Source organism: Ammospiza nelsoni, chromosome 3 (assembly GCF_027579445.1).
Source record: "Ammospiza nelsoni isolate bAmmNel1 chromosome 3, bAmmNel1.pri, whole genome shotgun sequence".
In the NCBI taxonomy this organism is placed as follows: domain Eukaryota; kingdom Metazoa; phylum Chordata; class Aves; order Passeriformes; family Passerellidae; genus Ammospiza; species Ammospiza nelsoni.
Window position 1 is genome coordinate 12,758,015 of NC_080635.1, and position 12,745 is coordinate 12,770,759.

A 12,745-nucleotide genomic window follows, 5' to 3' on the forward strand; every position below is an offset into this window, starting at 1 on the left:
ATGGGGTGTATAAATGTCAGATAGAGTTTATCCCAAACACAGAAAAAAAAGTTAAATATATTCAGCATGAACTCTCTTCTCAGGACATAACAGAACAAGCTCTATTTTACACTGTGCCACATTGCTCAGACTTTCCAGTACCTGGAGAATAAACATGACATACTGAAGCTGTATTGCAGTCAATTTGGTTATGCAATTAATACTTGTATTTGCACATGCTGCCTCTGCGACTACATTTTAATTTCAAATATGCTGACTGTGAGATGAGGAGCAAGAACCTCATGTACTTGCCTTCTGAACACACCACACAGGAGAGGTAGGGCTGCATTGTGTATACTTATGACTGATAATTATTTTTTTAATCAAGGAAAACCAGCTGGATACTGGCAGAACCCCAAGTCTTACAAGACAGGCAGCTACCAGGAGCCTCTGTTTCCTCAGTTCTCATCAGGAGCTGCTCCTGTCAGTAAATATAATTTCATCTGAAGCATGTGCACCATGTACTTTAATTTGTGCTGTTACTGTATCAATAGTCCACATGGACTGCTGATTCAAGTCTGTGCTCCATTTTTCCATGCAGGTTAACAGCACGCTGCAGATTACTGAAACAAGTGCATTCCTTTATCTCCAAAAGATGACTTGCACCACCTGCAGGCCTTAGCAGAGGGTTACAACAATCTAACTTTGGGGGGGGAAAAAAGAAAAAGTAAAACTTTCAGACACCAATTTTACGCTACTGGGACAACAGTTAAGTCTAACACCTCCTGTATAAGCAAAACAGGAGGCTTCCTTCAAAACAGCCACTGAACATCCGTCCAGCTTGGAAAGTTCTGCATGGTTTGAGGACTTTTGCTCTGGTTAGTGTTAAATGGGGTCCTTCAACATGGCACACTCCAAGCTGAGAAACAATCAGGAGCTCCCCTTGATGACAAAGGAGATGTAAAGGAACAACAGTCCAGGTATTTCCTTCTCAAGGCACCTTATGCTCTAAACTGTGGTTTTAAATCCTTAAAACAACCACAATATACTGTGAAGTCTTCAGAAAACAACTTGGCAACCGCATCTTATCTTTTAAAAGATATTTAAATCTGTCAGTACATCTCACTAACAGCTTCTCTCATCATACTTGTTCCTTGGGATTAAAAAAAGAACAGTCCTACATCCTCTGAAAAGCATAAAGTTTGGGAGGATGAAGCTTACAAGTAAATTACATTGCTTTTATCTCAGAGAATTGAGCTCATCCAGGTAGTACTTGAAAGCAAAATGCATTCAGACAGAATGCAGCAGAATGAAGTGAAAAGGGTCTCTATGGCATTTCAGTGCCCATTAGCAGAGGTTAAAGCAAAGCACTTTTAACAAATTGCAGCTCCAAGGTCTCTGCAGCTGGGCAAGATACAGGAGGTTATCAGTGGACTTCTCTCAAATTCATAGCACTTGAATATAATGACCTTTACAGCTTCACTAAGAGCTTAACTTTATTTAATTACTCCCCTCCTCCTTTAAATACACCTCTTCCTACATGCAGCCAACATCAGCCACAGAGAATAGCAACACAAAGCCCAGAGGTGACAGTAACTCTACAAAACAGGTCAAGTTACATTTTCTGCCTACAACTCGACCCCAGTTTTATAAAGAAAATACTGTCTCTTCCAAACCTGGAAGATTTCTGATGTACAGTAATAAGCAAACATGTCACACAAAAGTTAAATTTCTAATGTTTACTTTGACATAAGAAAGTTACAAGACGGGAGTTCTAACCTTCAAAATTTTAAAACCAACAAAATCATAAAATTAAATTTGGTTCAGATATGAAGCTGTCAGATCATCTGACAGCCAAAGATGATCTTGGATACTTAGTCAAGAACCAACAATGAAAGCTTTTGTAACACATGAAGAAGTAAGATACAGCATTCAACAAACCCGGGAACAAATATTTCAGTGTCACATTAACAACATTTCTAAGTGGGCTCTGATCAAGTTACTTACTACACACCATTCTGTAAATGATGAGGAAAGGTAGAGTAGAAAAACTTGTTGAAAAGAAGCAGAATAATTCAGTCTCCAGAAATCTAGAGAGAAAACTATCATCCTGATTTTGGCTGGCACAGAGTTTATTTTTTCTCAGTAGCCAGTGCAGTGCTGTGTTTTGCCTCTCCTCCCCATTCCACCAGGGAGGTGAGCAGGTAGCTCTGTGCTTAGTGCCAGCTGGACTTAAACAACTACTCTTTGCATAACTTATTTAAATATCAGCACATCCAAGCCAAGATTTCTTTTTTTGGTAGCAGGGATCTGTGCCCAAGAGCATATACAGATACATCTGCAATGCCCTATCTGAAATATGAGCCTTAGAGAATCTATCAAAGTTAAACTCAACTTTTCAGCCTCTTCTACTTTTTCAAGATACACTTTAATACACATTTTGTAGTGCTGATTGCTAGAGCTGCATGAAATTTGGGTTTAGATCATTAAAAGACAGTATATATAGAAGTAGTTTAAAAAATGTAACTTGTATTTGTGTGGTGAACATCCTCAAGACAAACACACACAGCAGGAACACAGCCTTTGCAGTTTTCCTCTCTGAGAAGGGTGGAGAATCATCTGTGCATTCTCAGCAGAGATTTACCAGATTCTCTAAGGCTTCTTATCAACTGATACTGTTATCTACTGGCAGGGCAGCCACACTGTGACAGAGGTCAAGATCAAAGGGCAGGAAAGAAAAAGCCCCCACAGTATCTAGGCATGATTAGAGTGACCCACTGTAACCAAAAATAGCTTTCTTCTGGGAACAGGAGCATGTCACAACTGCTTAATTCTTTGAGTGTTTTGTTGATTTTTTTTTTTAACTGGTAAACTTGAAGTGACATCAAAATATTATTATACAGACTGAGCATTTGCATATGAACAAAGTCAGTAAGTGGCTGCTGCACTGCCTTAGCCTGTAGCACAGCATCATTCAGATCATCTAAACATATTGCACCTCCTCTTTAAAATGTATAATTGTAGAAAGCATTTAATTTAACAGTAACCTGTCAATTTGCATCTCAAAGAAAAATATATTCAGCTCTAAGTGCAATGCATTACAGGGTAGCACACAAAAGACTCCAAACACTACTGTTTCTAGGTTGTGGCACTCTGTGTTTTAAAAGAAAGGGCCTTATATAAAATAGTTACTAAAGTGTTTAAGTCTATTAAACACATAATATTGTTACCTTTCTTCAATTCTGGTCTTGTCCATAAGTGGTTGTTTGATCCACTGATTAACCAGTCTTTGTCCTTGAGGGGTTCTGCATTTATTCAGTAATCCAGCTAGAGACTGGGCAGAATTTGCATTTTCCACAGAACTCTGGAAGAAATGAAAGAAAAAAAATAAAGGAACAAAAGAAAAAAAAAATAGTTACTGAAGTTTACTGACACCCACTGAATGACACACAGCTATTTAGGAACAGAACATGGGTTTTTTTTCCATTAAACTCAGCATGCCCACAAAAATGGTAAATGAAACAGCACTAAAGTACTTACACTCTGGTCCCTGGAACATGGGAAGGAAAGAGAAGGTTTGTCTATTTTGGAGCCAATCCTGACTGAACAGCAAAGTTAAAAGTGTACCTAGTCATGAGGCAGTTTGCACTTTGAGTAGCAAAAGTGGAAATATATCTACAATATTTGCTAGTTTGCTCTTCTTAAAGTCAAAAATTAGGGGTCCTGTCCATCACAAAAACAGCAAGAACAGGACTTGAGTTCAAGGGGTTTGGTTTTAGAACTTTGGGGTTGCTGAGGGGGGAACAACACAACAGAATCAGGCAGTGGGGAAGAACTTGAATTCTCAAGAACAGATACTTGAATTCTCTCAAGCTTCTCCACATCATCTCTGCAGTGCTATAAACACCTCTAAACTTGTCTCTGCTCAAATTACAGTTCGTTACCCATAATTCAGGTTTAATATTAGCTGGACTTCAGACAGCCTTTTGGGAATTTTTGTTGTGGTTTGATTTGGTTTTCGCACAAACAGCTACAAAGCAAAAATTTTGGTTAATATTGAACTAACAAGTTCGTTTCAACTCTTGACTTTGAAATTAAAATCTCAACCCCCTCTACAAGAGAAAAGCTGCAATTAAAACAGCAGGCAAACATCCAACCAGGAGCAGGTCTGGATGCTCCTGTATGTAGATCTGGAGTCACAAGAAGAGGAAATGAATACCATGAGAAGCAATACTGACACATTCAGCCCCTAGAATATCTGATATCTAAAGTGTATGGGTATATTCTCAGTGTTCTGGGCAGTATGACATACTAAAAACTTCTGAGTGTAAGAAAGTGTCACAGAACACATACATATATCATACACAAATTACCTACTTCAGCACATCCAATGTTTAGGGTTACATTCCATCCCACCAACTGCATCTGCAGCTCCATAAGATTTTTACCTACACACCTCACAGAGCAACTCAAATTACAAAATAATTTGACTTTGCTTTACTTCTGTCCAAAAACCTCCACATACACATCCTACCATGCAGGCAGCTTCCTGCTGCATGGGAAAACCTTTGTTCCAAGGCTAACAAAAGCCCCTGAAAACACAGCAGCATATCTCCTATCACAAAACATGCAACACCTGCAAGGACTTGTAAAGGAATGTAGCTAAAATAGAACTTCCTAGAACACCCTCCATAATGCTTGAGAAGAAATATAATTTTTGCTTCATTCCCTAGAGAGGCACACAGCAGCAGGAAATTAAAAAAAAAATTGACAAAATTCAGAACACCTCTCTTCAGGGGCTAACCCAGCTCAGATGCTGAATATATGCTGTTTACCTGCAGAAATTCCTCCAAAGTAAACAGGGGCCATAATCTGTGATATCTTCCTATAAATCTGAAATGCAAGCAGATTAGGTCCAAGCAAAGATTATTAAGCAGGGCTTACTAATGTGGAAACAGGACAAAAGCTGATACAACACACCACCTTGAGTCCATGCTTTCCTCTAACTGCAGGAATGGGCAAAGCAGAAAAGCAGACTTGGCAGGAGGTATGAAGGAGTCTGTCAATCTGTCTGGATTTGTAGAAAATGTGTGTAAAACAGGTAAAACTGACATCAAAACATGACAGTTAACATGACATGGTGCTTTCAGACTGTTCTCAAGTGCTGTCCTGTTCGCTGCCAGCCCTCCCTTCCTGACACCACTGGCACTGCTCCTGTCATGTGTTACACGTTCCAGTAACACCATCTAACTGAGGTTTGCATTCTTTTCCCAAGAACAGCACTATTGTGGCCTCCTTGATGATCCTCTCTCCCCTTCTACATGTAAAATAAACCAACAAGAAACAAAAATTAAAAAGGTGGTAAGAGTATCCAAATGTTTAAAACACACACTGCAGGAGAGTAACTGAGAACAAAGCTAAAATGTAGAAGTTGCCATTCAACAGGATCTGGGGAATTGCAATTGGGCAGTCTGGCTCATTATCAAGCAGCAAAGTAATTAAGTATTTTGTAAACCAGGCATTTCTTACCTGAAAAAGGTTGAGGGCTTGAACAGCTGCATTGTCTAGAACCATATATTGACTTAGATCAAAGGTAGTCAGCTGAAACTGTCCAAAATTAGACTCGTCTGACAGCAACTCCAAAAACTTGATAACAGCTGACAAAGATGAAACAGCAACCTGAAGTTGTTTTAAAAAAAACACATTCTAGTTAGAAACACCCATGAATCCAAGAGGATTTGATAAATGCTCCTAGAAAATTACAGCTGGGGAGGACTCTGAGCCATGCCAACTCTGGCAGGGCTATGAGAGACTCATCCTGTTTGACAAGACTTCATTTCCACAGGGGCGCTCTACGTCTTTCTAGGCAGGTGCAAGAACAACACACGAGCCATCTGCATAATCTGATCAACAAAATGTGAAGTTGCACACCTTTGCCAGCTTCCCAAAGCTGTTATCAGGATGCTTCCAGCTCAGAACACAAACCAGTAATACTGCACAGATCAGCGAGATATGCTGGATCATCTCAGGACATGGTTTCAGGGTTAGTTTTCAGCCAGAACAAGCATCTGCTCTGACTCACTGCACAGCACTGCTGAGTGCCAGCACAAAGGAGAGGCAGCAGCACGACTGGCTTGTTCAGCTGCAACACACTTCAAACAACCCTAATCTGTTATGAAATGACACATTAAGGGAGGATAATTGTGAACCTTACACCTGCAGTGAGCATCAGCAGTGCGGGCCATTTTCAAACTTGTTTATCTCAACAAATTGCCTCTTGTTTGCAGCTGAGAACAAACATGCAGGCACTAAATCATATACTTAAGCCGTAAGACAACTCAAAAATATTATCATAAACATTACTCTGTTTTCAAATACCAATTTTCCTGTCATGCAAAATAACCAGAGTATTGTATTTCAGTCCTTAGGCTAGACAGACTATGAACAGGAGGCACCTCTTCTGCAGCCTATTTGCTTACCTATTAGTTTCTCCTTTAAAGCCATAAGTGAATGTTTTTTCCATTTCCATTTCCTCCAGGAGCCCTGGTATCCAGCTCTGACACAGACCCAAGTTCAGCAGAACTGCTGAACACTTCAGCAAGAATGCAGAGGAGATCAGCTCACACCAGGTGCACACATCACTCCACTTTTTAAAGAGAGTCACACTGAACACTGCTCACCTGCTTTTCCATCTCTGGCAGTGCTGCACTGTTCAGCTGCTCCTCCTTCTTTGATTTCAACAAGCGGTTGAGATCCTGAACAATATCTTTTGTTGTGAAATCTGCCTTCTTCCTGTCTGTAATCAGGATTCCTCCCCTCTGAATGACCTGTTGTTCACAAACACACACAGTCACCCATTAATTTCAATATTTAAGGGACAGATGTTGACCACATAGAAGCAAACCCTGAAGTGATACTTATTTACTGCTAGGCTGCAGGGAAAGGAATGACAGACAAGATTTTAGAAGTTTTGTTGATTAAAGGGCAAATAAATCAAATTTTGTATGCATAAATCAAAACTTCCTTGAACTAAGATATTGGTCCTTGGTTTTTCCACAAATCAGAGCCTGGCTAAAAAAGCAGAGCTAAGCTTTTTAGAGGTTTTGTCTGTCAGCCACAGTGGTTCCCTTACCTGTCTGAGTTTCCCCATCTCCCCTGCAGTGTCTCCTCCTGGCAGCACACACTCCTTGGGGCCCAGTTGAACCAGCAGAGCTTCAAGGTTGGAGAACTGATCATTATCTGGGAACTCACAAACACTCAATTTTCTCAGTGTAGTGTCGACATAGCCCACTCCTACCACCCTCTGTCCATCAGCAGCAGACAGCTTCACCCCCACAACCCCAATGGCTGTGGACATGTCATTGTTGGCAAAGAGAACTTCCTCAAACTGGGCAAGATTTCCTGGAGAACCCTAGTGAGAAAAAGGGAAATGTTTATTAAAATAATTGTACACACACACACCTGCTTTCTTTCTTTCAAAATAACAACTGATCAAAGTTGCACAGTCCATTCATACAAAATACAAAGCTATTCTGGTTTTTAACCATTTGAATCTAACACAGAGGAAAGCACTTTAGGTTTCCTTTATTTCCCAACCTAAGGCAAGCTCTTTCAACCTTAGAGCAGTAGAAAATACAGTGACATGACTTTTCATCATCAGTCCCTCAAAATCCCAAAACTCCAAGCAGGAAAACGCTATGGGGCTTTTTTCTTTCATCTCACAACTATAAAGGAAGGTTGAAAATTGTACCTTGTAAGCCAAATACCAGTCATTTTCTTTGACAGATTTGCTCCCTGCTTTGTTCTTGTAAACTTCGACTCTGTAATGACGAACCAGAAGCAGGTCCCTCACAAAGGATTCAAAGTTCATTTTACTAAGCACAACACTCTCAAGCTTCTCAGTTCCTGCCCAAAAACAAAAAGAAAATTATGAGATACCTGAATTTGTAATAAAGCTTATTTTCTATAATCAAAATCCCCAAGAAAAGTCTTCAGTAGATACTGTCTTAACATCAAAGAAGCAAACCTATAGAATCCATGAAACAACAAAAATCCACAACATTAAAACAGGTTAATACTAATGAAGAAAGCATACTCTCTCTCTCCAAATGAAAACAACGTTCAATTCCTAATATCACTTAATAAGTATAATATATAAATAATATAGTATAAGATATAATGTACAATATTCACATTAATATATACAAAAGGATATGTTCCTCTCACCCTTCCCCTCTCACAATATTCTTGACTTAGTTTACTAATCAATATTTCACACATTTTGATTTAATGAGGATTAGAAGTCTGCTACAGGTTCTCCTGCTGTACATCTTGTCTTTCCTGAATAAGCAGCTTCTGATGACAAGAGAGACTGCCACCCTATTCACACTCACACAACATGTGTGCCAAGACACTTCTCTCTCATCCTAATTTATCCAGTAAAAACAACATATCATCAAAAAAAAAACCAGTTTTCATTAAAACCTAACTTAGAAAGTGCCTAATTGACCAATTTCTTGTTTCTGCTCCTGTATGTGCAAGCAGACGATGCAGCTGAACAAATTTAATTCCATGGAGCTGCCCAGAGGAGCAACACCACTTCCACCTCCCCAACTCCAGCAGCAGCCTACTCACAGAACAAGGTAATTCCACTGCTGAGCAAATGGGGATTGCAGGCAAATAGATTAAGCTTTCTGCCAGGCTGGGAAGTGGAAATAACTCAGAATGGCATCAGACACACTGGAGTTAGGTGAGACACCAAGTAAGCACAAGCAACGGGGAGTATCACATCTCTCTTTTAGCAGCATGCCTTAATCACATTTGAGGCTCTTCCTCCCTTTCCATCAAAAATGTTAAACAGCAAACTTCCACACCCACAGGAACTTATGGGTTTATTTTAAATAGGATTTTTTTCATTTTCTTTCCTCAAACATCTAGTAAGATTTTTTTGAAACAGATAAAAAACCCCTCATTTAACATATATTCTCTTTCCCAGTGTAGAACTGTCCCAACAAAGCAGTTTTTCTTATTTTTTCAGTTGAAACAATGCAATACACTAGCAGGGGGTGGGGAGCAGCTGAAGTTCACGTGTACTTTGAAATCATCCTGAAAGCAACAAGTGCAGTTTTATGCTTTTAGTTGCATATGGTAGATAAGGCTTTAGAGGGTTTAATACTGGAGCTGATAATCACATGATTACAAAATCATGTAAAATAACTGCAAAATAACTTCTAAACTGAATACAACAATGATACTGATGCATGCTTTCAGTCTGGAAGACACATCAAGCTTTGAGGAGAGCTGGGGTATTTAAATGTCAGTTTTTCTTACCTGTGACCTCATCAGTCACAATACAAAGGAAAAAGCATAGGAGAATGCCATGTTTTAATGCTGTTGCACATGCAAAAAATCGATTCATTAAAAGAGGTTTATTTTGCAAAATCTGAGCCATTAACTCAGATAACACAATAAATCAATTACACAACACTGTGTTCCTCGAGATTAAGGCTAATATTAAGGTTTGTACCGTCTGACAAGATAATTTATCATGATGCTCTTACACCCACACCTGCAAGCTGCACTGCCTTACACCAAGCGATAAACAAAAAGCAGCACGGAGCGGATGGAAAAGGAAATCTCATGAAGCACACAGAAACACGTGAAAGTAAAGAACTGTTCTCAGTGATTGCCGGCCTCCATGAAGCAGAGCGGACACGGGACACGGCCACCTCTCAGCATCTCCCCTCCCGCATCCACGCGGGCCGGGAGGGCGGGAAGGGACCGGCAGCACCGCCCCGGCCTGGGCCCACGCCACCCCCGCAATGCCACCGTGAGCCGAGCTTGTGACACCCGCAGGCCTCGGCCTTGGCAAAGGGCACCGCCTGCCAGGGCCTCCCGGGGCTGCCAGGGGGTTCCAGGGACTACCGGAGCACCCAGGGGCCACCACCGCCACCGCCACCTCCCTCCGCTCCCCCGGCCCCCGAGGCCGGCCGCAGCCAGGCCTGGTGCAGGCGGGCCCCCCCCGCCGCTGTCCGTCCGTCCCTCAGGGCGCGCTCCCGGGGCTCCCCGCACGCCCGCACCCACCCGGTGCCCCCGCCAGCTGCCGGATGACGGCGCGGGTGCGGAAGAGGTCGCGGGCGGCCAGCCGCGCGTCCGCGCCGTGCGCCGTGTAGTAGTCGCCGCGCTCGAAGAAGCGCACGGTGGTGTCGGGCTTCTCGGGCAGCGAGAGCACGGCGCGCACGAAGCCCGCCTCGGCCCCCGCGCCCTCGGGCCACACGGCCTCCCGCGGCGGCTCCACCGCCATCTTGTGCCGGTGCTGCTGCTGCTGCTGCCGCCGCGGCCTCCCGCCAAGCACGCCGCGCGCCGGCGCGCCAGCAGCGGCGCCCAATCGCCGCGCGGTCCGCGCCTGGCGTCACGCCCGCCCTGCCCAATCGCTGCGGGGCCCGCTCCGCGCGTCACGCCCGCCCCTCTGAGGAGCCGCCCGCGTGGCGGGAGCGCGCAGGCGCGGCCAGCCCGGCGCGCCACCGCTGCCATGGCAACGCCGGGGCCGCGTGGCCGGGGGTCCGCGCTCCTTCATCTCGGAATTACAGAATTGTGAAAAGTGAATATTATATGTCACTACGCAGATATTTACTCTATATGTTTTGTTGTGTTGATTAGTAGTGCTGTATTAACATTTTAATAGTACGATAAATGTGGTTTTGTAGTTAAAAGGTAACTTTTGTAGTTAAAACAGGACCTATGTGTGTGGGATATTTTTTTAAGAAAGGAATGAGGTACTCTCACTGAGATAGCAGCCACAGGACACCTAAATCTTTCAGAGAAAGAGAATTTATTGCTCCATTATCAGGAGAAACGAACTTCTTCCTGCCTCGCTCAGTCATGAAGACGCTGTCAGGATTCAGAGGAAGAAGCTGACACTGACCAGACAGAATCCTGTGTTTGAAGGAATTTATGCATCATGTATGACAATAAAATGGTTACAAAAATAGCAATATAATTAAAATAATAATAATTTGGACAATGAGGATTAGGACAATATGAGACAATAGAAACAAAGAGTTACTGACGTCTGGGTACCTTTTTCTGGGCAAAATAAGCCCAAAAAAGGACACACGTTAACAGAGGATTAACCCTTAAAAGCAACAGCCTGTTGCATATTCATACAGCTCATACATGATGCATAAATCCCATTCAAACACAGGATTCTGTCTGGTCAGTGTCAGCTTCTTCCTCTTAATCCTGACAGCGTCGTCCTACCTGAGCAAAGCAGGAAGAAGTTCGTTTCTCCTCATAATGGAGCAATAAATTCTCTTTCTGTGAAAGATTTTAGGTGTCCTGTGGCTGCTATCTCACTGCGAGTCCTTTCTTTAGAAAAAAAGCATCCTACTTAGCATAGTTTCTATTTTAACATTTTGTTATAACCTAAATCTATATTTAACACACTACTTAGGAGAATTAATACAGCATTACTTTCTAACACAACACATATAATATTCATTCTAATATTTGCAAAAAAGCCAATCACAAAATACACATTTTTCACAGAAAGGCTTGTTGCTTAGGGGGTGCAGCATGGCAACACCTGACCTCCAATCAAGTTACTAGAAAGCAGTTTCCACGGATAAATGGCAAAGAAGAGCTGACTGACAGACGTTGGGAGGGGCCAGGGCTGGCTGATGCAACCCCCGGGGGTATAAAACACTGAGCATCCTTCTTTAAGATGAACAAGCTATGTGTATGACCAAGGGGCAGTTCCCAGCACTGCAGCTTTTTCCTTATGTAGTCCTTTGTTGTATTTTTGTTAAGGTTTAATAAACCTTTTTAAATTTTCAAAATTTAAAATTGTGACAATTTTAGACTTTGTCTCTCACAACCCATCGCCTTCCCCTGGAGCCCCTGCCTGTTTCTGTGTGTCGTTGTTCTTCCTGGGCAGCTCCACACAGCTCAGCTCTGAACTGGGACCATTTATTTCCCTGTGCTGCACCAGAACACTCCCTGCTTTTCCTCTTGCCTGTCAGCAGCAACAGGAATGAGATGTCTGTAATTGTTATGCCCATGGCAGGTGGAAAACTGCTGCCACCCTAGATCTGAATTATTGTTTTTGCCTTTGTAGCCATGATATTTCATGAAAAATCCTTTTGCTAGGATTTTTTTCCTGAGAAGCTGAGAGGCCTCAGAAACAAAATGTAAACATTGATTATCTGCTGCTGTGGAATGCAGCAGGTGCATCTGTGATTGGCCCATGGTGGTTGTTTCTAATTAATGGCCAATCACAGCCCAGCTGGCTCAGACTTTTTGGTCAGTCACAACATTTTATTATCATTCCATTCTTTTCCTTTGCTTGCAAGCCTTCTGATGAAATATTTTCTTCTATTATTTTAGTATAGTTTTAATATATAATTTTCTTTTAATATAATATATATATATAAAATAAAATAATAAATCAGCCTTCTGAAACATGGAGTCAGATTCTCGTCTCTTCCCTCATCCTGGGACCCCTGTGAACACCACCACAAACCTTCTTAGGCATATAGAGGAAAGTTACAATTGGTTTTCAGTTAGGAAAATGGGTGTCCTTTAACCACTTTACAGGGGAAAAAAAGAGAAAAAATAAATTATTTTCACCAGTGGTTAATTGGTATAAGCTGTGATCTGTGGCAGCTCTAATGCCTTTGAGCTGGTGGGGATGTCACCAGAAGATCTGGTATCAGACTGATGCGTAACTGTGTGTGCACAGGCGTTGTGCAGCAGACACTTAACACTA

The 12,745-nt window shown here is 42.1% G+C and overlaps 1 protein-coding gene across 2 annotated transcripts in view; it reads right to left on the reverse strand.

Moving 5' to 3' along the window:
- MSH2 (mutS homolog 2) overlaps window positions 1-10,282 on the reverse strand; it is a 48,653-nt gene extending 38,371 nt beyond the window's left edge. For both annotated transcript variants that reach the window (XM_059467808.1, XM_059467809.1), the window contains exons 1-6: window positions 10,063-10,282; window positions 7,730-7,884; window positions 7,112-7,390; window positions 6,660-6,806; window positions 5,509-5,658; window positions 3,210-3,343 (exon numbers count right to left, since the gene is read on the reverse strand). In XM_059467808.1, coding sequence (XP_059323791.1) covers window positions 3,210-3,343; window positions 5,509-5,658; window positions 6,660-6,806; window positions 7,112-7,390; window positions 7,730-7,884; window positions 10,063-10,282 — 1,085 coding nt within the window. The remainder of the gene's footprint in view (window positions 1-3,209; window positions 3,344-5,508; window positions 5,659-6,659; window positions 6,807-7,111; window positions 7,391-7,729; window positions 7,885-10,062) is intronic.
- Between the last annotated feature and the right edge of the window lie 2,463 nt (window positions 10,283-12,745).